Source organism: Nicotiana tabacum, chromosome 16 (assembly GCF_000715075.1).
Source record: "Nicotiana tabacum cultivar K326 chromosome 16, ASM71507v2, whole genome shotgun sequence".
NCBI lineage: Eukaryota > Viridiplantae > Streptophyta > Magnoliopsida > Solanales > Solanaceae > Nicotiana > Nicotiana tabacum.
In genome coordinates, this window is record NC_134095.1 from 145,022,699 (window position 1) to 145,049,391 (window position 26,693).

The window sequence follows — 26,693 nt, forward strand, 5'->3', positions numbered from 1 at the left end:
ATAGAAAAACCTCATAGTATCCTTTTTTGAGAAATTTTATTTATAGAAAAGGATTACAGAAGAAAGAGAGAATTTTTTTTTTTTTAAAAAAAAAAAACCATCAAATAGCTAATCATGAGATGATTCTCTTCCTCTTACTCATTCACTCACTTTTTTATGTTAGCTAAAATTCAATAGCAGCAAAGAGTTTCTGGAGGCTCTATATATAGATAAGGTTTGTGAGTGAAGATTATTGAATTGAATTTTTTTTCCTTTTTCTTTTCTTTTCTTTTTCTTTCATTTTTTAGTTCTTTGTAAACATCCGATAAAATTGAAATGATACAGGGCAGAAGAATATTTAGAGTAAAACAAGAAGAGAAGAGGGAAATCAGAGAAAAGATGAATATTCAACAGGAAGTTTTCCTTCAACAGCAGCAGTATACTTTAGCTCCATCTTCATCTATGGCTCAAACTCAAGCTCAAGCTACACCAACAAAGAAGAGAAGAAATCAACCTGGCACTACACCATGCAAGTATCTATAATTGTTTTCTTTTTTAAATTAAAGGGAATGAATTCTTAAAACAAAAGAACAAGTAGAGAGGACTAAATTCTTCTCTTTTTTCTTCTTTTTAATCTATATTATATTAAAAGCACGAAACCCTTAGCGAAATGTCGTTCGCTTTTTTTACCCTTTAAAAATAAATTTTATATTAGACAAAATCGTAATTAAATTAATTTCCTAATATTTAGGAGATTGAAATTAACTAAAAGTTTACTTACTAAATCTTTTTTTTTTATTTGAACTATTATACAGTATGTCCTAATATTAATGGCTTTAAAGTCAATTAAAAATTTACCTTATATAAACTATCTTATTATTTGAACAAACTGGTAAATTCGATACTAATAAATGTAATCGGCCAATAGTTAAATGTTTTAAAAATAAAATAAACTAACAAAAGTACATCAAATTATCAAAGACGACATATGGATAAACAATTTCGTAGTGAAGATGAAATTGGATACAACATCTTGGATTTAAAACTTGCAAAGTTTACCTTCATGTATGCTACTTGAATGCTTTTTCCCCCATTTTTACAATAATATTTGTTGACAGTTCAAATAACGTGACACTATTAAAATAAAAAATAATATTGTAAGTCATTTAATTTTCTCTAATAACTGAAATTTAATATCAACTAAAGCTTTGCTTACTCAATATTTTTGTTGGAAATATTATGTAGAAAATTCTAATATTTAGATTTATTATTTACACAAATAGATAAATCTGTTAATAGCAAATCCATAGGAACGAAGTAAGAATGTTGATATTGTTTATTGCAGATTGAATTATATTTTGTCATAGAATTCTAACCAATTAATTCTATATAATTATTTATCTTAATAATAAAATAGAGAAAGACTAAGTAAAAAATTATAACTAAAGTCGGTAATATTGGGTGGACTCTTTTAATTTTCTTGTTCTTAGTTATAGATTTATAACCGTTCATGGAATTAAAATCAATCAGTTATATATGCATTTTAACTATCGTACTTAACAAAAAAAGTAGAGAAATATTTTTCGTAAAAATGATATTTGATTCTTTAAGTATGCAATATTATGTCCATTACCTTTTAATCAAACTATCCTTCTATAAATTATTACCAAAATATAAATATGCATTCTAATAAATATTAAAATTAGACATAAATTATCCCAATATCCATAACTTTTATACCTTTTTAACTCAACATCAAATTTTAGAAATGATATTTAAATAACACTTAACAATTGCACGTCAAGTATACATAGTTTAATATATTTATATAATTCTTAAAAAATTATACTTATTGATATGGGGTACACGCGCAAAGCACGTACTCTAAATCTAGTATATACAAAAAGATGAATAAAATGATAATTTACAGTTGAAATTCAAGTTTAGCTTTAAAAAAAGAAGAAGAAGAAAACCCTAATTTGATAGGTCCTGAATTTAGTGCAACAAAAACCATCCTAGCCATTAATAGACTATAAGGGCTAAGACGAACATAATCGAAACGAAAAATCCGAACAAACTTGACTATTTTCTTCATATATAAGTTATTCATAGGGTTGAGGATGGTTAAAACCTATCAAAAATGCAAATTGAGCAACAACAACAAAAACACCTATCTCTCTTCATTTTCATATGATAAATACCCCCTATATAATCTTTGTAAGTTTCCACCATATATAGATGATGAATTTAAATTATTATAATTTATCATTATCATGCTATGACTATGCTTTTTATGAGACGAGGGTATTATTAGAAATAAATTCTCTATCTTCACAAGGTGTGGGTATGGTCCGCGTACACACTACCCTTCCCAGATCCCACTTGTAGGAATTAAGTGCGTTTATTTTTGTTGTTATTGTATAATTAGTCATCATCAAGAATTTTGTTTTTAACTCTCTTTTTCTTTTTCTTGGTGATGAAAACATGAGCAGATCCAGATGCAGAAGTGATAGCTTTATCACCCAAGTCACTAATGGCAACAAACAGATTCTTATGTGAGGTATGCAACAAAGGATTCCAAAGGGAACAAAACTTACAACTACACAGAAGAGGACACAATTTGCCTTGGAAACTAAAGCAGAAAAATACAAAAGAAGTAGTAAAAAGAAAGGTCTATCTTTGTCCTGAAATCACATGTGTACACCATGAAATTTCCAGAGCATTAGGTGATCTCACTGGTATTAAAAAACATTACTTCAGAAAACATGGTGAGAAGAAATTCAAGTGTGAGAAATGTTCCAAGAAATATGCAGTTCAGTCTGATTGGAAAGCTCATACAAAAACTTGTGGCACTCGTGAATATAGATGTGATTGTGGCACTCTTTTCTCAAGGTTTGTACACATTCAACTAGCTTAATTAGTTACTATCTGTCTTAATTTCTTCTTCTTTTTTTTTTCTCTTAGTTGCTAAAAAAAAAGGCAGCCCGGTGCACTATACTCCTGCTATGCGCGGGGTCGGGGGAAGGGACAGACCATAAGGGTCTATTGTATGCAGCCTTACCCTGCATTTCTGCAAGAGGCTATTTTCACTGCTCGAACCCGTGACCTTCTGGTCACATGACAACAACTTAACCAGTTGCGCGTAGGCTCCCTTTCTCATAGTTGATAAAATTAATCCAAAAATCAATTACTCCACCGTTTCAATTTAAGCTTTTCGTTTGATTAGGCATAGAGTTTAAGAAAATGTGGATACCTTTGAATTTTGTGACCTTAAACTAAAAATGTGTACGGTCAAACTTCCCTATAACAACTTCATTTATTCGGATACTTTTTGGTTGCTATAATGAAATATTTTTAAGTGAATGGTTGTTAAATAGAGATGTTATAGGGAGATCTAATCCTATAATATATCAAAGTACCCTTTGAATCTTCTGACCCTAATCATGCCATGTAGAATATTAAATTTAAAGAGTTACCAAATGAGTTATTGACTTTGTTAGGACCAAAATAATCAGGTGTCATGTGGAAGCTAGCAAAGTAAATCTTGAACAATGATAAATCATATAATAAAAGAGAAATATACCAAAAGAGACATAAATATATAACGTGGTTCGGTCAACTGACCTACATCCACAACGGAGATGAGTAATCCACTATATAAAAAGAGAGTGCAATATATTGAGAGAATAACCTCACGAAGAGGCAAACACAAGTGACACACTAATACTTGTCCCGTAAAGTTTTTTCCCTAAACACGACTCTCAAACCTCTTATATATGGCTACATTGTAAATGCTACTGAATGAAAAGGAATGATCCTCAATTTATAGAAGCCCAAATCTTTTTCTACACGAAAAAGGACTAGTCAAATATGGAAGATTTATAATTTCCTTCTACAAAAAGAAACCCCAATTATGATAAACATATTGTCCTTTCCTTCAACAGATAGGAAAACCAAATATAGCAAAACAATTACGGCAAACACCTAACAGACTTTTAGGGACTAGACTCAGTACTTTAGGAATCATTTTTCCCGATGCTAATATCTAATTAACAATATAGTAAATAGTTTTCTTATAGTGACCACTGCTATGAGTTGTGTTTCCGCCCCAGTGTGATTGATCATTCTCTTTTGGAGCAGATCAATTGAATTTGATTAATTTTGTTTTTTTGTTGGTTTATTATTTGATTTATCATCACACATTTTAGTATAACACCACGATTCTCTAGTTGTTAGTGATGATGCTATTTGAATTCTCAAAAATGCTTGCCATCTTCTTTGGTGTTAGGGCTAGTTTTAGATACCCCAGGTGATGAAAAAGTTGTCTTCAGTTTTTCTACAGTTACAGATTCTGTATTTGAACTCATTTTTCACCTTTCTCTTATCTTCTTTAGTTTTGTTTGGTGTTGGTTCTTTGTTTTGTTCTCTGGTAGGTTTTTGTTTTTTTGTTTTGTTTTTGGATCTTTACTGGTACAGACAATGTGTACACGTGAAATTGTCACTGGTGAAACACCATATGGTCATATATAAGTTGTAAAAACAAAGAAAGAAATTAAAACAGTAGTACCCATGCATCTACATATATTCTTTCTTTTTCTTTAAAACAAGGTTAACTAGGATAGTTAATACCAGAATTTAGGTAGAAGCTGATTTATATCGATTTTAGCTAATACCCATAATTAAATGTGAAATAAATATTATTCTTATTTCGGTTAAAAATATCTGTCTCCTAGGAATGGTCGTCCTTTTCCGTTACTTTTACCTTTGTCAACTTATTCACGTGTTGCTGTGCCATGCAAAACTGGTAATCTTTGTCAGGTTTGTTCTCTTCTGGGTTGGCTAGAGGTTAACAGTCATGATAATGTTTTACACCACTAGAATTCAGAATCTAGAGTGGATTAGTTTTAAATAAATGTGATTTATATATATATATATATATATATTCACAAGTGGCCTAGAAGATAGAGAAACTATTTTCGATAGACCTCAACTCAAAGCAAAATAAAAATAAAATGGTAGCACAAACATTAGCAACATCAAAATAACAAGAAAACGATGCAAATAGAACAACACATAAATGAGTCCAGTTGAATTCATTTAACGTGCGCTATATATAATGTCCATATCTATAGCTGAAAAGGGTTTCTTCACTTAAATTTAATGGATTTTTTTTCGACTGGCTGTTTCATTTACTGAAGATCCTGTCCAGGCATTATTTCACTTCTTTGAGTATTGATGATGTCTTTTATCGATAATGAAAGTTCACTCATTATTCATATATTCCAGTTTCAGCAACTTATTCTATATATCATCCTTGATTATGTTTCTCTCGATTTTGGCAATTATATTCCTCATTTTCTTTTCCTTTTTGACTAAACTTTTTCTTCTCTTCCTCATATAATTTTTTATATATATATTGTTTACCGTGAAAATGGTAATAACAATTAAATTTGTTGATGAAACTCTAAAAATACGTGATCTATTTTTATGCTAGTTGTTAAAGCAGTTGATGCAAGATATGTGAAGATAAAAGATGAAATGCGAGCTGAAATAGAGTTATAATCAAACCAAGGGGTTAGCTGTCCGGGCCTCGGACTAACCGATGAGGGGCCTCGAGGTCGATGCCTGGGCTCGGGCTCGAGCTATTGGGGATAATCGGGAAGGGGCTAACAGTTAGGATATAATTAAAAGAGGCTCTTATGGCCGATAACAAGCAATAAATGAAGAACAAATATGAAAGTAGTAAGTAGTAGCAATAATGTTTGGAGAATATGTTAGAGAGAAAAGAAAGAGTTCTTGTATATTTTGGAGCAACAGATTTACAAAGTGCCAAAGATCCCCCTTATATAGGAGGGAAAATCCCAGCATAGTACAAAATGCATTGATCATAAAGGTAGAGGGATGGGACAACTAGATAACATTAGATTCTGTCAATATCAGTTGTGTCCCTTGGGAACTCCCCTCTCCCCTATTATAGTCGTTAGTACGCACTACCCCTGGAGCCGAAACCCGACGGCTCCCGAAGGTGGGTCTCGACCTCGGCTTCGAACCTCGAGAAGCATGCCCGTGAGGCAACCTACTGACGGGGAAATCGGGTCCCCCGTTTTACCGCATACAGATAGTCTCCGCGTTTCTTAGAGTGAAAGTGATAAGAAACGATAAGAAATGACCTTGAATTTCTTCCTCCTGCGATGTTCTTGCAATCGGCAACGGCCACAAGGTGCCAAGATACGACACACACGCTGCTCCTGCAGGCTCCGCATTGACTATGGCAGTTGGTTGCCTCTTGGCCTCCTTTAATACACACACGGTGCTTTTATAAATACTCCCCTTCTCCTTTTCTATAACCCATTGCGTGCCCAAATCCCTGAAAAGGTTCGCTCTTCCTTTGCTCTCGTTCTCTCTCAGTAACGCAACTCTTTTTCTTCCTCCAGAATCTTCTAAGGATGGCAAACAATTCCACCTCTGCTTCCTAGGAGGTTGTGGGCTCATCCTCTTCGCTTCTTTCTCTAGGTGAAGTGGCCACACCTCCTCGTGCTGAGGAATGCGCCCCGAGATCTTTTGTGATGACCTCTGATTTCAAGGTCGAGAGACCTTCCTCGAAGCCAAAGCATTGTGAGCCCGTGACTCGGTATATTAGCTCGGTAATAGACATCGGGGAAGTGAGGGCCAACTGCCGCTGGGGGGATATTGTGCTTGTGGAGATTCCTGCTCGGGAAGAAGATATTACGGCTCATAAAGCCGACTTTCTGAGTGTGTACACCTATCCATTCACTTTGGGGCCGGTGGGGTCATCCTCGCCCCCGATCGACCCCGTGATTCTCGACTTATCTCAACGTTATCAGGTAACCCTGGGTCAAATTCATCCTTCGTTTTGGCGCGTTGTTTATATGATCAGGCATTACTCAAACATGATAGAGGAGATGCCCTTCACCCTCAACCACCTAATCAGGATGTATAGTCCTCGTCTCCTCTATGGGGGCCTAATCAAACTCCGTTGTCGAGCCCCGAGGTTCCTTTTTACCTGCATCGAGGAGCCCGAGAACGAGGGATAGTAAGCCGATTCGTCCGAGTGAGGACTTCTGACCTGATTCCGGTGGAAAAGATGTTGTTCCCCGAAAGGTGGAATGCTGGACGTAAGTAAACGTGTTGTCGGGTCTTCCTTCGTTTTTCTTTGACGATATTTCTTCAAGCATCTAACTCTATTTCTCTTGCTTTTTTAGCCGTAGCAACCTACCCCGGTGCAGTTTCGGACCTCCAAGATTGGATCGACCGCTTATACTTGATTTGCCCATATGTTGAACGAGTGTGGCGAAATTTATCCTGAGCCCGGTGGGAAGCCAAAGATCATGGTAAGCTCTGAACCTTGTTGCATCCGCACACTTTGATGCAAATAGCTATTAGTAGTGTTCTTCATTCTTTGTGTTTAACTTCTGCATTATGTAGGTCTGGGGAAGTCCCTTTAACGAAGGAGGCACCACCTATTGATGGGGACGCCCTAGTGCCTGGCGAGAAGAAGAGAAGGTAGGGGGGTTTGCTGGTCGGGCCGCCGGAGTTCAAGAGGGTTAAGGTGGAATGATCCAATGTTGACCCGGCAGCTCTGACCTTGGAGACGGCGGGAAACCCTCGAGTTGAAGGCGAGGGGGAAAATAGCTTCCCAACGGTCTCCGAGGAGTGTATAGACTCGGCTGATCCTCGGGCCGTAGGGATGGAGGCTTCTGAACCGGAGCCTGATGCTGATGTGGCCCATCTTTGTGGTGGGGAGGCAACGGATAGAGTATCGAGTACTACCCCTGAGTTGGCTGGCGGCCATAATTCTTCCTGAGTTGAGTTGCCCTTGGTAGGCAGTTCGAAGGGGCCCAGCTCCGGGGTCCAGGGTGAACAAAGGATGGAGGCTTTGGCTGATCCTGTCAACTCTATGATCATTATTGATTCCCCTCAGGGAGTGATCCTACTGCCTCATGGAGTGCAAGATGCCCCACGTGAAGAGCCCTCTAATGCAAGGGCACTAGTCAAAGGCGGAGATACGCCCGAGAGATCGCCGACCGTTCTTGAGGGAAGTCCCGAGGTTGATGCTTCATTCGTTTTTGGCAAGATGGGCAGACTTTGAAAGCGGGTAATTTTTGCTAACCCTGTCTGCCGCTATGGGCTGCTCTGATCTTTGTTTTTCTAACTTGTCTTTTTTTGTGGCTTCAGGCTAAAGCACTTTACAGCCAGGCTTTCACCCAGTACCAGGATGAGGTGAACCGTCGCGAGTGTGAGAAAGCCCATCTTACCGAGCAGGTTACTCATCCCCCGTTTACTATTATCTGAATCTTTATGAGATTCTATTGCTTTTAATATCTCGGACCTTATTTGTGCAGTTTGAGAAGGAAAACACTTTGCTGAGAGAGGAACTTTGGGCCAGAGATGCTGAAATTTCCGAGCTCAGTCAGTATATAAGGGAAATAACTTACGAGAGGGACACCCTCCAGGGGAAGGTAACCTCAGTCGAGCGTCAGCTCCAGGATGCGAAGGAGGATAGTGACAAGTACATAGGTCTCCATTCCGAGCTGGTGGCTGCACTCTATCAGATCAAAGCCTAAGTCAAGGCGTTTGTGTCCTCGCACAGGGAGGAAGTTATTAACGCAAATGCTCGCATTGAGAGGGCGTCTGAGGGGGCTAGCCCAAATTTACCTCGAGCTGCGGATTGTGCCTGGCTAGATTCTCGAAAGTAGACCGTTGGAGGTATGTCGGATGACAGTTTGTGTGGTGCAAAAAATGAGGGTGGATCCCCGGAGAGGGAAAATGTCATTAAAAAGGGGTCGTCGGGGGACTCGTAGCTGTCAAGGTGCAACCCTTGGGGAGCCATTGAGAATGTAGGCTCGACAATGGATTAGGATCCTGTTGATTTTCCTGTTTGAATATAATACTTTCATATTGGCATATGTATAAAGTAAACCATGTGGCTTAGCTTCTTCCACTCCCCTTTTTGTTCGGAATTTGGCCAGGTGATCCCATTTTTAGAGTTGGCAAGAATCTTTAGATTCATGATACGGCCCTGGGGCTCATTAGGCAAGCTTGGGTGCTTTTACGCGCCTGATCGATGCGACATTTAGTATAAGCTGGCGTTAGAGCTCTTATGCTTTGCTCAACTATTTTGGGTTTAGTCTCTGAGTCGGGCTTCGACTCGAGCTCATTCGACCCTCAAGCTTCTGTGTTTTCATGGGCGGGCAATAATGGTTCTTGCACTTTGCGTTCGGGCATATGTATTTTAACTATTTTGGGTTCGGTCTCCGAGTTGGGTTTCGACTCGAGCTCAATCGACCCTCAAGTTTTGTATTTGTGCGGGCTGGCGACAATGTCTCTTATGCCTTGGGTTGAAGCGACCTTCTATATGTGTGACCCTAAGGCTCATTAAGCTGACAATAATGGCTCTTACGCTTTGCCCTTAGGCATGTATAGCTAACTATTTTGGGTCCGGTCTCCGAATCGGGTTACGACTCGAGCTCATTTTAACCCTCAAGCTTTCAAATTTTAAGCTAGCGATAATGGCTCTTACGCTTTTGGTCGTTGCGACCTTTTAGTGTGTGTGGCCCTGAGGCTCATTAGGCTGGCGACAATGGATCTTACGCTTTGCCTTTAAGCATATGTAGGCTTTGTTTTCCTCTTGTTAAGGACTTTTTGAAATGATTTTGCCTGACCCGTCGTCGGTTAGGGAAGAACCTCCATTTCAAGTCATTTATGGCGATGTTTGAGCACCTCGAAAGGTTTGGCTCATAGGCTAAGTAGCTCGAAGCCTTGTGATTTTGAGCTGACATGGTCGAAGCTCTTTTGCCTGTCGAGGGTAGCCTGTTTAACCAGTTTTTTCGAGTAGATTCGAAGTAATGGCCTATGATTTTGTAGCGAAGGTCGGGCATCCCCGAGTCGCGTTAATTTAGCTGGTACAGTTGTATGACCGTAGTCATTTATGTTTGGCCGGATCCATGTTTGATCCCGAGCGTAGTAGTTTAGGCGTCTACATCGAGGGTATGCCCTTTCGAGAGTCTTACAAATGCGACATATGGTCTAAACTTCAGGATTGATTTATGCTTGTAGTAAGGTCTTACAAAATTTTCATGCCATTTGAGATCTTACAGTTTTGTTGATACTTGGTACAAGTATGATTCATGCATTGCTTGAGGTCTTAACTTTTGTTGGTACTTGGTACAAGTATGATACATCCCTTGCTTGAGGTCTTACAGTTTTGTTGATACTTGATACAAGTATGATTCATGCCTTGCTTGAGGGCTTACAGTATTTTCATGCCATTAAGGTCTTATAGTTTTGTTGATACTTGGTACAAGTATGATTCATGCCTTGCTTGAGGTCTTACAATATTTTCATGTCATTGAGGTCTTACAGGTTTTCCCATGTCGTTGAGGTCTTACAGGTTTTTCCATGCCGTTGAGGTCTTACAGGTGTAGTTGTTGTTGATACTTGGTGCAAGTTTTTTGAGACTGAGTCTGCCCGCTTGGGGTCTTACGGCCTTGGGTTTTTTAACGAACGGCGATTGGTGATAGTCTTTGAGTCATCGAATTTGCTTTGGCTCGGGGGCCGTTACTCGAGAGCTCGGAATTGCCTCATTGAGGGCTTATAATTTCGGAGATTCTGACCTTGAGATCATACAGGTGCCGAGTTATTGACGCCAGTCTCTGAATACTCGAGGCACTTTCGGTGGAGGAATCTTTGTTGAGAAAACGTTGAGTTTTCTTTGGAATATGAGGTGCTTTGGCAGAAGGCATTCTCTGATTGCTTGGCATAAGTACATGTCTTTTGTTGCCGTGGGTCCGGCTCATACGGGCACGGTTCATTCGACCGTTTGGCCCGGTACATCATTTTCCTATTTGAATCATGTCTGGCGCTCATCGGTTTTTTCGAGTGGGTAACCTTTCGGGGGGTGCCCTTCAGTGCTCGGGGTTGATTGCAAAGGAAGCCTCAAACACTTATTGTATTCCCCTTAGATAGCATGTAGGTGTTGCCTCGTTAAAAACCTTGACGTTAAAACCCTCTTTGGGACAAAATACGGTCGAAGGAAAAGAGTGCAATGCTTGCTCGAGGGTATTTATGAATTTTTTCGATCAGATGCCCTAGCAGTAATACCGTTTTAGCATCGATATATTCCATTTGCTCGGAAGTTGTTCGCCCTCCATGGTGCCGAGCTTATAAGTCCTTGTCGACTATTCCGAGGATACGGTATGGTCCTTCCCAGTTCTGGCCCAGCTTTCTTTCATTAGGGTTTCGGGTGTTGAGAGTGACCTTCCGTAGGACTAAGTCCCACATCCCGAAATACCTGAGATTTGTTCTCCTGTTATAATATCTTTCGATTCTCTGCTTTTGGGCGGCTATCCGGATCAGCGAGGCTTCTCGTTTTTCATCCAATAGTTCGAGGGTCGTCATGGCCTCGTTGTTCGAGCCCTCAATAGTGTGCTAGAATCTGGCGCTCGGCTCCCTGACTTCCACTGGTATCAAAGCCTCGACGCTGTATACTAGAGAGAAAAGTGTTGTCTCGGTGCTTGATTTTTGAGTTGTTCGATATGCCCATAGTACCCCGGGCAGCGTTTCTCTTCCATTTTCCCTTGGCGTTCTCCAGTTTCTTTTTTAAGTTATGAATGATAGTTTATTTTTGGACTCGGCCTGGCCGTTTGCACATGGATGGTAAGGCGTCGACAGGATTCTCTTGATTTTGTGATCTTCAAGGAACTGTGTTACCTTGCTCCGGATGAACTGTCTCCCGTTATCGCACGTTATTTCGGATGGGATTCTGAATCGGCATATGATGTGATCCCATATGAAATTGATGACTTCCTTTCCTCTTATTTTTTCGAAGGCCTGCGCTTCCACCCATTTTGAAAAGTAGTCAGTCATAAATAAAATGAATCTAGCTTTACCTGGTGCCGTCCGCAAAGGGCCGACGATGTCCATTCCCCATTTCATGAATGGCCATGGTGATAAAATAGAATGTAGTTGCTCGCCGGGTTGGTGAATCATGGGAGCAAATCTTTGGCATTTGTCGCACTTTCGGACGAATTCTTTGGTGTCTTCTTCCATGTTGTCCCAATAGTAGCCTGCTCTGATCCCCTTCCAGACTAAGGAGTCGGCGCCAGAATGATTTCCACAAGTACCCTCGTGAATTTCTCGGAGTAAATAATCTGTGTCACCTGGCCCTAAACATACCGCCAGGGGGCTATCGAAAGTTCTCCTGGATAGAGTCTCATTTTCGTCGAGCGAGAACCGGGCTGCTTTGGTTCATAAGACCCTCGATTCTTTTGGATCTGTGGGCAACTTCCCGTCTTTTAAATAATCAATATACTTATTTCTCCAATCCCATGTTAGACTGGTGGAATTAATCTCTGCGTGACCTTCCTCGACCACTGATTTAAACAATTGGACAACAACCCCGGGGAGTAGGTCCTCTTCTTCAACAGAAGATCCCAAATTCGCGAGGGCATCGGCCTCGCTATTCTGCTCTCGAGGTACATAGACTAAGGCCCATTTTTTGAAGCGACGCAGTGCGATTTGGATTTTGTCCAAGTACCTCTGCATCATGTCTTCTCGAGCTTCGTAGCTCCTATTCACCTAGATTACTATGAGGAGTGAATCGCATTTTGCCTCGACGGTCTCGGCTCCCAAGATTTTGGCCAGTTCTAAACCTGATATTATAGCCTCGTACTCGACTTCATTGTTAGTCAATTTTGTGATTTTTATGGATTGTCTGATTACACCGCCAACGGGTGGCTTTAGGACTATACCGAGCTCGAATCCTCTTATATTTGTGGTGCCGTCTGTGAACAGGGTCCATACCCCGGAAGACGTTCTTGATTTTAATAAAAGTTCCCTCTCTACTTCGGGTACAAGGGAGGGCGAAAAATCAACCACGAAGTTTGCCAGAATTTGGGACTTGATGGTCGTTCGAGGTTGATACTCGATATCATACCCTCCGAGTTCGATGGCCCATTTGGCCAATCAGCCCGATAGCTCGGGTTTGTGCAGTATGCTCCGGTAGGGGTATATCGATAGAACGCAAATATGGTGATATTGAAAATAGGGCTTCAGCTTTCGCGAGACGCTTATTAGCGCGAGAGCTAATTTTTTTGGATGGGGATACTTGGTTTCGGCGTCCCCTAGGGTCTGGCTTACATAATAAACAGGAAATTACATACCTTGCTACTCTCAGACCAGTACGCCACTTACCGTTATTTCAGACACGGCCAGGTATAGATATAGCATTTCATCCTCCTTTGGCGTATACAACAAAGGTGGACTGGTCAGATATCATTTCAGTTTCTCCAAGGTGTGTTGGCATTCTGGAGTCCATTCGAAGTTGTTCTTTCTTTTGAGTAAAGAGAAGAAGTGATGGCTCTTGTCTGATGATCTTTATATGAATCTGCCCAGGGCTGCTATCCGCCTGTTAGCCATTGTACGGCCTTTACATTGTTTACCACCGTGATTTCTTCGATGGCCTTTATTTTGTCAGGATTAATCTCGATCCCCCTGTTTGATACCATGAAACCCAGGAATTTGCCTGATCCCACTCTGAATGCTCACTTCTAGGGGTTGAGCTTCATGTTGTAACTTTTGAGGATGTCGAAAGTTTCCTGCAAATGAGCCAAATGGTCCTCTGCGCGCAGGGACTTAACTAGCATATCATCAATATAAACCTCCATTCATTTACCTACTCGATGCTCGAACATTTTATTAACTAGGTGTTGGTATGTTGCCCCTGCGTTTTTTAGCCCGAAGGGCATTACGTTGTAGCAGTAGGTACCATACTTTGTGATGAACGAGGTTTTTTCCCTATCCTCGGGGTTCATCTGGATTTGATTATACCCCGAGTAGGCATCGAGAAAGGTGAGGGTCTTGTGGCTGGCCGTAGCATCGATCAGACGGTCGATATTAGGCAATAGAAAGAAATCTTTGGGACACGCTTTATTCAAGTCTTTATAATCTACACACATTTTTAGCTTGTTTCCCTTTTTAGTCACTACTACTACGTTGGCCAGCCACTCAGGGTACTTTACCTCTCTAATGGATCCTATTTTAAGAAGTTTCGTTACCTCTTCTTTGATGAAGGTATGTTTTACCTCGGACTATGGTCTTCTCTTCTGCTTTACGGGTTTAAATTTGGGATCAATGCTCAGCCTGTAGGAGGTTATTTCTGGCGGAATTCCTGTCATATCTAAGTGGGACCAAGCAAAACAATCGATATTGTTACTAAGAAATTGAATGAACCCTTTCCTGAGTTTGGGTGTTAACCCCGTCCCAAGGTATACCTTACGATTCGGGAGGTGTTTAATTAAAATGGTCTGTTCCAGCTCTTCGACTGTCGATTTAGTTGCATTCGATTCTTCGGGGGCGATGAAGGTCCGAGGAGCAAAGAAATCTTATTCGTCGTCCTCGGGGGTCTGTGTGTTCCTAACCTCGTCTGGGATCGGGTGCGTGGGGATCGGCGCCTTATGGTGGACTGCGAATATTTCTTTCACTGCCCGTTGTTCTCCATGTATGGTCGTTATGCCATCCTTCGTAGGAAACTTTATCACCTGGTGTAAGGTTGATGGTACTACCCTCGTGTTGTGTATCCAAGGCCTGTCGAGCAACTTATTGTACCTCATGTCGCCATCGATGACTTGGAACTTGGTGTTCTGAATTGCACCGGACGTGTCAATCGGGAGGGTGATCTCTCTTTTTGTTACTTCGCCGGTCATGTTAAAGCCGTGGAGGACTCGAGGGACGGGGGCGACTTGATCGAGCAGCCCCAGTTGTCCTACTACCTCTTATCTAATTATGTTGGCCGAGCTACCTGGATCCACGAGCACACGTTTTATCCTGGTGTTGTTTAAAAGAAACGAGATCACCCGAGCGTCGTTGTGCGGTTCTATCATAGCCTCGAGATCCTCCTCACTGAATGCGAGGGTGTCTTCAGGCACTTTCGGGTCGGTCCCTCTTTTGTAGTGGACGTTCTTGTCCGTTTGAGCATGGGTCCTTGGGGGACGTTGGTTCCTCCAATAATCATATGGACATCGTGTCGGAGAGTCTCCCTTTCCGCCCGAGTTGAGTTTTGATGTGGTGTATCGACATCTGGAGTAGTCATGTCCTTCTCCTTGTGGTTTTTGAGGTTGTTGTTCTCAACTCTATTTATTGAGCCAGACATTTTGTCCTGAAATCGAAGATCTTGGACAAGAAAAAGTGTGAAAGGCAACTTGCGTTGTGTAATGAAACCAGCAAGAAAATAATCACTATTATTTTTAGCCCCACTGTGGGCTATTTTTATGCTAGTTGTTAAAGCAGTTGATGCAAGTTATGTGAAGATAAAAGATGAAATGCGAGCTAAAATAGAGTTATGATCAAACCAAGAGGTTAGTTGTCTGGGCCTCGGACTAACCGATGAGGGGCCTCGAGGTCGATGCCTAGACTCGGCTCGAGCTATCGGGGATAATCAGGAAGGGGCTAACAGTTAGGATATAATTAAAAGAGGCTCTTTATGGCCGATAACAAGCAATAAATGAAGAACAAGTATGAAAGTAGTAAGCAATAGCAATAATGTTTGGAGAATATGTTAGAGAGAAAAGAAAGAGTTCTTGTATATTTCGTGTAGAATAGTTGGAGCAACAAAGTTTACAAAGTGCCAAGGATCTCCCTTATATAGGAGGGGGAATCCCAGCACAGTACAAATTACATTGATCATAAAGGTAGAAGGATGGGACAACTAGATAGCATTGGGCTCTGTCAATATCAGCTGCGTGCCTTGGGACCTCCCCTCTCCCCTATTATAGTCGTTAGTACGCATTGCCCCCGGGGCCGGTACTCGACGGCTCCCGAGGGTGGGTCTCGAGCTCGGCTTCGAACCTCGAAAAGCATGCCCGCGAGGCGACCTACTGACGGGGAAATCGGCCCCCGATATATATATATATATATATATATATATATATATATATATATATATATATATATATATATATATATATATATATATATATATATATATATATATATATATATATATATATATATATATATATATATATATATATATATATATATATATATAAAGTCCAAACTATAGCTTGAATTTATTGAATGTAAATGCATTTTTAACTACATGTTTGTCTCCAAATTTTGTCCTTATGTAGCTTTTCTACAATATCCTTCTCCTTGGTCAAATTGACCAGTTTCGTCATTTTTAGAATGGGACCACTCTTTAAATTACTTGAGCCCACTTTCAAGTCAATTTCCATGACGAGTTTCAGTAAATTCAGTGTATGGTAAAAGTGAAGTTTTTACCTAGACTAGCTAAAGACATTCTTGTATTAATTACTATGTGTTCTACAATTTGTTTTTATCTTGTGGTTATATGTGACAATCTCATTAAAAACATATGATTGTCATTGTCATTAATTAGTATAATTTGAATTGAATATAACTTATATATACTGACAATTTAAAAAAAATTGCACTATTACTATTGAAGTTTAACTTGTCTTATTTGTCAAGTTACTATTCTCACTTATCATACATCAATTAACATTACTTGTAACTACGAATGATCTCATAATGTACAAATTTTTTTACATGTCAGTTTATAGAAGTTAAACCGCAATCAGATTTAACAAAGATGTTTTGAACTTTTTTGTCTTTATGTTTTGGTCGTTTCAATCTCTGCTACGAACTTCATCTAATTTGTCTCTAATTTTTGGATTTTTTCTTTTTAACCTTTATTTTACGTATTATTTTCTCATTGAAAGAGTTCTTGTTATTGTTTCTCTATTAATTGGTTGTATCTCATTTGTGTTTTACACAGGCGTGACAGTTTCATCACACATAGAGCCTTTTGTGTTGCCTTGGCTCAAGAAACTGCAAGAAATCCAGTACCAATACACAATTTAGGCAACTTCTCCAAAATGCAGAATTCCACAATTTTAGATCAAAAATACCCTTCTTCTAATTCCATTGATATATTGAGTTTGGGAAATACCAAAACTACCCATAATCAGCAGTTCAATCACAACCTCATTGATACATCCAATATTGGCTCAAATACTAGTAATTCCTTTTTCTTTCAAGAATCCAATCAAGATTATGCCAACATTAAACCAATCCATGACCTAATGCAACAACTCCCAAATTTTCACAACAACAATATGTTTAACCTCAACTTTTTCCAAAATAATGATGGAAATAGCAATATGTCAAGTGGAATTTTGGGTGATCAAAATATTAGTTGTTCAATCCCTTCTCTTTATGGTTCACAAGTTCAGAACCATAATCTTAATAGTACTACTACTTCTTCAGTTGCACCAATGTCGGCCACTGCACTTCTTCAAAAAGCAGCTCAAATGGGATCTACTACAAGTAATATTAGCACTACTGCCTTATTGCTGAAAGCCTTTGGAAATAGTACTAATGGTGGTAATTCATCCTCTAGTGGCACAAAATCTGATCATCAAGTTGTCAACTTTGGCGACAATTTCAGTGACCATAGTGGGAACCACTTGCGCGACATCAATGGCGAAGCCAAAAATTTTGGTAAGAATGTCCGATCTTTATTAGGAATCTTTGCACAAATAGCTGATCAAATTCACTATTTACTTTTTTCGAATCGGTATACATATATTATACACTGATTATACCTGGTTATATGACCATAGTGGGAACCACTTGCATGACATCAATGGCGAAGCCAGCATTTCGGTAAGGATGTCCAATATAGGGGTCTTTACCCATATAGCCGATCCTATTCACTAATTACTATATATAGATTATACACTGATTATACCTCGTTATACACATATTAACAGCTTACTATTTTTGGGTAAGGCTATCTAATACTATATAATAAGGGGTCTTTACAAAAATAGCGACCGAATTCACTATTTACTTTTTCGAGTCGGTATATATAAATTATACAATGATTATACCTGGTTATACACACGTTAACACATATTAATATGAATTATACATATATTATACATCTGTCGAATATTTTTTATTTAAATGATTAGGCCAGTGACTATTTAGGTTAATTCTTCTATTTACATATAAGAAGTAATATTTGAAACTATTACATATATAGTATGTACACAATAAAATTTTCTGCTAAGAATGTTCGACTGACTACCCTCCGTCATATGTAGGTACGCCCGCTGACATTGTGAATGGTGTCAATGCTTATGGACATGACCAAAATGACTATGGAGGAGGATACAACGCAGCAACCAAATTGAACTTTGAGGAGCAACAGCACCAATTACCACCACAGAAGAAACAGTTAACTAGAGATTTCCTTGGAGTTGGAGAAATAGTAAGAAGTATGAGTGGGGGATTTAGTAGCCAAAGGGAGCAACAACAACAACAACAAAGCAATCAGAGTTTTATAAGTCCTGAAAATTTTCAGTGACGTTCAAGAAAAGGTGAAAAAAGTTCAAATACGACAAAAGGAATGCACAAAAAAGTACAGGTAAAAGTTTAATTTTTTTTCTAAAAAAAATAGTAGTACTATTAGATTATTCTAAGAATGTCTCAATCTGTATATCATTTTCTCATGAATTTTTTTTAAACGTTGCGAAAGGGGAACCAGGTGCTCAGCTAATTACGTAATTAGTAAGGTTTAATTCTGCTTGAGCAATAATTAGCTTTATATATTTGCTGATTCTAGGAAAAATTTCCTATGTTTCTTGTGATATGGTGTCTATCTCATTCAAATGATTTGGTAGCCAATTTTGTTGAGTTGGTTTGGTTTGGTAGCCAACCTTGTTGAATTTGTATAATTTGGTAGCCAATTTTATTGACTTGGTTTGGTTTGGTAGCCAACCTTGTTGAAATTGTGAAAAGGGTGTGTAAATTGTCAAATATTGTAGGCTTTAGAGAGTGAGGTTTTGGCTATAAAAGGAGAGCTTTAACTCTCATTTCTACACACCAACAAAGAGAGAAAAGAGAGAGCAAGGTATTCCATAAACTATAAGAAAATAGTTTGTAAAGAAAAATAGAGTGTGAGAGATATTGTAGTGAGGTGGAAAAAGCAAAAGAGTGTTTATTTCTTTTGAGGGTGTAGTGGTCTTAGGAGTATTTTTTACTCGTTACTACACAGTGTAAAATTCCTCGCTATAGTGATATCAGTTGCTCTTCTTGGCCGTGGTTTTTTCCCTTATTCAGAAGGGTTTCCACGTAAAATCTTGGTGTCATTATTGCTGCATTTCTATTCTTGTTGATTTAACCATAACTTAGTGTTCTGCGTTTATCACTAATACCGTGAATACTATTTTTACGGGGTTTATTCCCAACAAGTGGTATCAGAGCCAAGGTTCTATCTGAGTATGCTCTGTGGTTGCAGCACAGTCTGAACTTCCACATCAGAAAAGAATTACTTTGGTCTCCTAATAAATAGTATTTGTATTTGTGATAAACGATGGAAGCCAACACTAGTAGAATGGTTACCTTGAATGGCACAAATTATGCCATTTGGAAGGGCAAAATGGAAGATTTGTTCTATGTCAAGAATTTTCATCAACCTGTCTTCGCCACTGTAAAGCCTGATAATAAATCAGATGAAGAGTGGAATCTGTTACACAGGCAGGTTTGCGGCTTTATTGGATAGTGGGTTGACGATAATATTTTGAACCATATTTCTGGGGAGACACATGCTCGGACCCTATGGGAACACCTTGAAGTTTGTATGCTCGGAAAACTAGAAACAATAAGATGTTTCTGATAAAGCAGATGTTGGATTTAAAATACCACGATGGTTCCGCGATGACAGATCATCTGAATAATTTTCAGGGGATCATGAACCAGTTATCTGCTATGGGCATTAAATTTGATGAAGAAATTCAAGGCTTGTTTCTACTTGGTTCCCTACCAGATTCTTGGGAAATTCTTAGAACTTCATTATCAAATTCTGCTCCGGATGGTGTGATCTCTATGGATCTTGCCAAGAGCAGCCTTCTAAATGAAGAGATGAGAAGAAAATCTCAGGGTTCCTCCTCATCAGATGTCTTGGTGACTGACTCTAGGGGGAGAAGCAAGAATCGGAGTTCTCAAAATAGAGAACATAATAGAAGAAAATCCAGAAGCAGACTTAAAGATATTGAGTGCTATCATTGCGGGAAGAAAGGGCACACAAAGAAGTTCTGCCGGATTTTGAAAAAGGAGAATAGAGACAAGGAAGAACAGAAAGAAGATGGCAATCGTGTGGCCACCGTCACTACAGAAGATCTTGTTACAGTCCTTGATGCGGATCTGATAAATATTGCTTGTGATGAGTCAAGCTGGGTTGTGGACAGTGGTGTCGCATCTCATATGACATCAAGGAAGGAATTTTTCTCATCATATACTCAGGGTGACTTTGGAACTCTGAGTATGGGTAATGAGACTGTATCTAGGGTGGCTGGTGTTGGAACGATTTGTTTGGAAACTAGTATTGGAACTAAACAAGTTTTAAACAATGTAAAGCATGCACCTGATGTTCGTTTGCACTTGATCTCTGTTGGTGTTTTGGATGATGAGGGATATGTCAGTACCAATGGTGCTGGAAAGTGGAAGCTCACTAAGGGCTCCATAATTGTGGCTCGTGGGGAAAAGCGTCGTGGTCTATACTGGACTACGGCTTCTACCTGTATTGATATGGTGAATGTCGTTGAGAGCCATAACTCTTCAACATTATGGCATAAGAGGCTTAGCCACATTAGCGAGAAAGGACTAAATGTTCTGGCCAAGAAGAAATTGTTGTCAAATTTTGAAAGTGCAAAATTAGAAAAATGTGAGCACTGCTTGGCTGGAAAACAAAAAAGAGTTTCTTTCCAGTCTCATCCTCCTTCAAGAAAGACAGAGTTGCTTGAGTTGGTGCATTCAGATTTATGTGGTCCAATGAAGACAAGAACTTTGGGTGGTGCACTTTATTTTGCTACCTTTATTGATGATTGTTCAAGGAAACTTTGGGTCTACATCTTGAAGACTAAAGACCAAGTGTTGGGTGTCTTTAAGCAGTTTCAGGTTTCAGTTGAAAGAGAAACTGGAAAGAAGCTGAAGTGTATTCGTACTGATAACGATGGTGAATATTGTGGACCGTTTGACGAATACTGCAAACAACAGGGTATCAGACACCAGAAGACTCCTCCTAAGACTCCTCAGCTTAATGGTTTAGCAGAAAGGATGAACAGGACATTGATGGAAAGAGTCAGATGTTTGCTTTCTGAAGCAAAGTTGCCGAATTCCTTTTGGGGTGAGGCTTTGTTGACCGCCGCACATGTTATTAATCTATCCTCTGCGGTTGCTTTGCAAAGTGATGTTCCAAACAAAGTTTGGTATGGCAAGGATGTTTCCTATGACCACTTGAAAGTGTTTGGTTGCAAAGCTTTTATACATGTGCCTAAAGATGAGAGGTCAAAATTAACTGCCAAGACAAGGCAGTGCATCTTCATTGGTTATGGCCTTGATGAGTTTGGTTACAGGCTATATGATCCAATTGAGAAGAAGGTTGTAAGAAGCCGTGATGTTATCTTCATGGAGGATCAAACCATTAAAGATATTAACAAAGCGGAGAAGCTAAAATCTCCAAGTTCTGAAGAATTAGTCAATCTTGATCAAGTTCCTCATACAAATACGGATGACGTTGGTGGGCTCAATGATGATGGTAATGCCCAGAACCATAATCCAGATCAGCATATTGATGGTGATGGTGATAACAATGCTAATGTTGATGAGGTAGATGCTCCTACTCACGAAGCTGTGGACGAGTTAGATATTCCACTCAGGAGGTCTTCTAGACCTCGTACTCCTTCCTACCGTTACTCACCCAATGAATATGCATTACTCACTGGTGGGGAAGAACCTGAATGTTATGCGGAGGCCATAGAATATGAGCACAAGGATCAATGAATTGAAGCCATGCAAGATGAGATGAAATCTCTGCATGAGAACCATACTTATGAGTTGGTGAAATTGCCTAAGGGCATGAGAGTTTTGAAGAACAAGTGGGTATTCAAAGTTAAAGCTGAAGAACATAGTTTGAAGTCCAGATACAAAGCTAGATTGGTTGTCAAGGGATTTGGTCAAAGGAAAGGTATTGACTTTGACGAAATATTTTCTCTTGTCGTAAAAATGTCCTCCATTATGACAGTTCTTGGTTTGACTGCCAGTCTTGATTTGGAGATTGAGCAGATGGATGTGAAGACTGCTTTTCTTCACGGTGACTTAGAAGAGGAGATTTATATGGAACAACCTGAAGGCTTCAAGGCAAAAGGTAAAGAAAATCTTGTATGCAAACTTAAGAAGAGTCTATATGGATTGAAGCAAGCTTCCAGACAGTAGTACAAGAAGTTTGAGTCTGTTATGGGGAAGCAAGGCTACAAGAAGACTTCTTCAGATCACTGTGTGTTTGTACAAAGATTTTCTGATGACGATTTTATCATCCTCTTGCTATATGTGGATGATATGTTGATTGTGGGCAGGAATTCTTCTAAGATTGACGAGTTGAAGAAACAGTTGAATAAGTCTTTTGCAATGAAAGACTTGGGTCATGCTAAGCAGATTTTGGGCATGAGAATTACTCGTTCGAGAAACGAAAGGAAGCTTTACTTGTCACAGGAGAAGTACATAGAACGTGTACTGGAGCGCTTCAATATGAAAAGTGCTAAGTTGGTTCGCACACCTCTTCCTGGTCATCTGAAGTTGAACAAGAAGATGTGTCCAACAACAACGGAGGAAAAAGAGAGAATGGCCAAGATTCCTTATTCCTGTGCCGTTGGATGTTTGATGTATGCAATGGTATGCACTCGACCAGATATTGCTCATGCAGTCGGTGTTGTTAGCAGATTTCTCGAAAATACAGGAAAAGAGCATTGGGAAGCTGTAAAGTGGATACTCAGGTATCTAAGAGGAAGCTCACGTGAATGCTTATGTTTTGGAGGATCAAATCCAATTTTGAAGGGCTATACAGATTCTGATATGGCAGGTGACCTTGATAACAGAAAATCCACTACTGGATATTTGTTTACTTTTCAGGGGGAGCTATATCATGGCAGTCGAAGTTACAGAAGTGTGTCGCACTATCTACAACTGAAGCGGAGTATATTGCGGTTACTGAAGCTGGCAAAGAGATGATATGGCTCAAGAGATTTCTTCAAGAACTTGGATTGCGACAGATGGAGTATGTGTCTATTGCGACAGTCAGAGTGCAATAGACCTGAGAAAAAACTCCATGTACCATGCGAGAACAAAACACATTGACGTCAGATATCATTGGATTCGTGAGTTAGTGGAGAACGAATCACTTCAAGTCAAAAAGATTCACACGAGTGAAAATCCTACAGATATGTTGACCAAGGTGGTACCAAGAGACAAGTTCGAGCTATGCAAAGAACTTGTCGGCATGCACTCAAACTAGAAGATAGTGCTACCTCCTCTAGATGAATGAGACTGGAGGGGGAGATTGATATGGTGTCCATCTCATTCAAATGATTTGGTAGCCAATTTTGTTGACTTGGTTTGGTTTGGTAGCCAACCTTGTTGAATTTGTATAATTTGGTAGCCAATTTTATTGACTTGGTTTGGTTTGGTAGCCAACCTTGTTGAAATTGCGAAAAGGGTGTGTAAATTATCAAATATTGTAGGCTTTAGAGAGTGAGGTTTTGGCTATAAAAGGAGAGCTTTAACTCTCATTTCTACACACCAACAAAGAAAGAAAACAGAGAGCAGGGTATTCCATAAACTATAAGAAAATAGTTTGTGAAGAAACATAGAGTGTGAGAGATATTGTAGTGAGGTGGAAAAAGCAAAAGAGTGTTTATTTCTTTTGAGGGTGTAGTGGTCTTAGGAGTATTTTTTACTCGTTACTACACAGTGTAAAATTCCTCGCTATAGTGATATCAGTTGCTCTTCTTGGCCGTGGTTTTTTCCCTTATTCAGAAGGGTTTCCACGTAAAATCTTGGTGTCATTATTGCTGCATTTCTATTCTTGCTGATTTAACCATAACTTAGTGTTCTGCGTTTATCACTAATACCGTGAATACTATTTTTACGGGGTTTATTCCCAACAAGTGGTATCAGAGCCAAGGTTCTATCTGAGTATGCTCTGTGGTTGCAGCACAGTCTGAACTTGTGACATATAATACTTTTTATATAGTTTCTAAATATATAAATTTTATTGAAAATTTTAGTCTACATTTGTCCTCGTACTCCTAATCACATCACATAAAATGGGACGGAAGAATAAGTAAATATACCTCTGCGTCTGTGCGTGTTTCTACGTGTATCCTTGCGTTTCTGTTGACTCTTAAGAGATCGTTTGATTGGGAAACAAGTTATTCCATGATTAATTATCTCAGGATTAGTTATCCAACCCTCCCACGGGAATAAAAAAATATTACAATTCCGGGATAAATAATCTCGTGATTAGTTATACCACAATTTTATCCCAATCAGGGATAAATTCATCTTAAATTTAATCCCGAAATTAATTTCTCTTTATCCCTCGTACAAAACTGAGAGCATAATGTTCTTTGCTTGTGAATGTTGGTTTAATTTATTTTTCTTCTGAGTTATTATATGCAAAATTATTCTCCATAACAACACCCCCCCTGGGGGGCATAAAAGGACATTCTTATTGATTGAATACGATGGTTTAATTTGCAGGGTATCTATGCCTGAAAGGAGAAATTCTTTTACTGATGAAGCAGATAGCTGTAGTTTGAAGTTTTCTTCAACATTTTAGCAGACAATTAGTAAAACTTGTTTCTGGAGATAGCCTTAGAAAACAGGAAAACTCTCTTGTTTTTGTTGTTGTTCTTTTTTCCTTTATTTGCTAAGATTTTGTTTTCCATTTTGTTGACATATATAGTCCAACTCTATTTTATTTAGTCCTTTCATTTTAGTTTTTCAACTATTCAAGAAAGTAGGCCAGGACACAAAAAATATAGCTTTATAAAAAAAAATATAGACCTTATATATATGATCTTCATTCCTTGGGTAAGCTTTGATAATAAGATGCATATATTTTCTGCTCTTCTTTATTTCAGCAGAGTTTCAGAGAGAAACTGCAAGCAAATATCATGATTAACACATGGAGCCAAATAATATATTCAGAATGATTTTCTGTCAAATGCTTCTTCGTTTACCTTTTTTATATGCTTAAATAATTACAAGTAATCTTACATTTTAGATTACACAGTTGGATACATCATTTATGAAGAACTTGGGTCAGTTTGTACTAACGTTTTTAAGGTAAAATTGCAGTACTTTTTTTATTTTTCATTTTAGGCCAAATGTAGCTGGGTTATACCTTGTTGATTTAACAGCATAAACCGACTGTAACTGCTAAATCGTTACCAAATCATCAGATATCTTATTGGATCGGTTAGCGGATTAGTACATTTAAAAATCGATAATTGCAAATATCCAACCGAACTTTCTGATAAGCACCCCTGCCCTTTGGTATTCCTCAATATAACCATATAAATAAAGATATTAAGAATAACTTTGTACACACTTGAAGAAGTAAGAAAAGTTTTCTTTTTCTCTAATGTAAAGAGGGGAAACGCAGATGCACCAGTGAGGAGCTGTGAGGACCTAAGAAAAGGTAGAGGTAGGCCAAAGAAATATTGGGGAGACGTGATTAAGCAAAATATGGCGTTGCTCCAGCTCAATGCAGACATGACCATTGATAGAAATGTGCGGAGATTGAGAATAAAGGTAAAGGGTTTAAAATAGGTCGCATAGTGTTAAGTCCTTATTTGTAATAGTAGCTTTAGCACGTGAATTAGCGTTATTTATGTATTTTCGTATACCTTGATTTATCTTATTACTTGTCGTTTCGGCCTTCTGATTACAACACTCAATTTTAGTATTATATTTGTTGGCCTAAGTAAGTTTTGATGATTGACAAAAGAAACTCATGCATGAACCAAGTCCATACATATTATACACAGGGTACGGGCAAATTCAAGCACAAGGCATGCACTTGAAGGAGATAAGCATAAGTGGTTATATTTTGATATCTCCTGAACGAAAAGATTGCATAATTGATAAGGAGAAGGACTCCTTACTCGAGAGAACTCTATCCTAGATAAGGGAGGAGTTAGAAGTTGAAGATAACTAGAACTCTTCCACCAAGGAAGAGTATAGCATTAGAACTCTAGTTATTTCTTATTCTACTGACTCTATATATTGCAGGATGTTCTCATTCTACAGGTACGCACAAACGCTGACTCTCTTTCTCTTTATATATATATATATAAGTTGTGCTCTCTTTTACATGTGAGATACAAACGCTGAAGTTAAGCAAGAGTTGAGAGCAAAATAGCAAGGCATTTTGCAAGCAATTCTTGTGTGATTCAAGTGTGCGAACCTGAAGTTACATGAACCAGATTGAAGAATCAGTTTCCAATAGCTGTCTTTTATTCTAGTTTCATTGTAGTAGGGCTTTTGAGTTGTATCTTTCAGCTTTCTCTACAAGCAATTATACTAGGTAATCTGAGTGTATTGTTCAAGTTAGAGTTAACTTGAAATTGTCGCAACAGCCTGAGGTTGGTTTCCACAAAGGGTTAGAGGTAATCCTTAGGTTTACAAGATTTTTGTAAAATATTATTTTTGGCTTAGTGATTTAGTGAAGTATTGGAAAACATCCTACTGGATAGTAGGTTGTGGTTTTTTCACCTTTTGAGTCAGGTATTTTTCACATAAAAATACTTGTATTCTTTGCTTTATGC

At 38.8% G+C, this 26,693-nt stretch overlaps 1 protein-coding gene and 1 long non-coding RNA gene across 6 annotated transcripts; both read left to right on the forward strand.

Annotated features, from left to right (window-relative positions):
* LOC107821082 (protein indeterminate-domain 4, chloroplastic) lies at nt 1-24,868 on the forward strand. 5 transcript variants are annotated; one of them, XM_075233429.1, is made up of 6 exons: nt 1-214; nt 325-512; nt 2,472-2,871; nt 16,796-17,520; nt 18,129-18,451; nt 24,622-24,868. In XM_075233429.1, exons 3-5 carry the CDS (start codon nt 2,513-2,515, stop codon nt 18,389-18,391), a joined length of 1,347 nt encoding a protein of 448 aa, XP_075089530.1. In that variant the 5' UTR covers nt 1-214; nt 325-512; nt 2,472-2,512; the 3' UTR covers nt 18,392-18,451; nt 24,622-24,868. The 5 variants fall into 5 exon arrangements, with proteins under 5 accessions (XP_075089530.1, XP_075089528.1, XP_075089531.1 ...); XM_075233427.1 differs by having other exon boundaries at nt 42-214; nt 325-508; XM_075233430.1 differs by lacking the exon at nt 1-214 and having other exon boundaries at nt 232-512.
* Nucleotides 7,203-8,706, forward strand: LOC107821083 (uncharacterized). The gene is made up of 4 exons (XR_001656056.2): nt 7,203-7,331; nt 7,426-8,095; nt 8,176-8,262; nt 8,343-8,706. It is a non-coding gene; the product is annotated as an uncharacterized LOC107821083 (long non-coding RNA).
* Nucleotides 24,869-26,693: the final 1,825 nt, after the last annotated feature.

Coding starts and splice junctions, on each gene's coding strand:
- LOC107821082 (XM_075233426.1), top strand. CDS start 316: ATGATACAGGGCAGAAGAATATTTAGAGTAAAACAAGAAGAGAAGAGG. Junction 2,872..16,795: donor TGTGGCACTCTTTTCTCAAG/GTTTGTACACAT, acceptor TGTTTTACACAG/GCGTGACAGTTTCATCACAC. Junction 17,521..18,128: donor TGGCGAAGCCAAAAATTTTG/GTAAGAATGTCC, acceptor CGTCATATGTAG/GTACGCCCGCTGACATTGTG.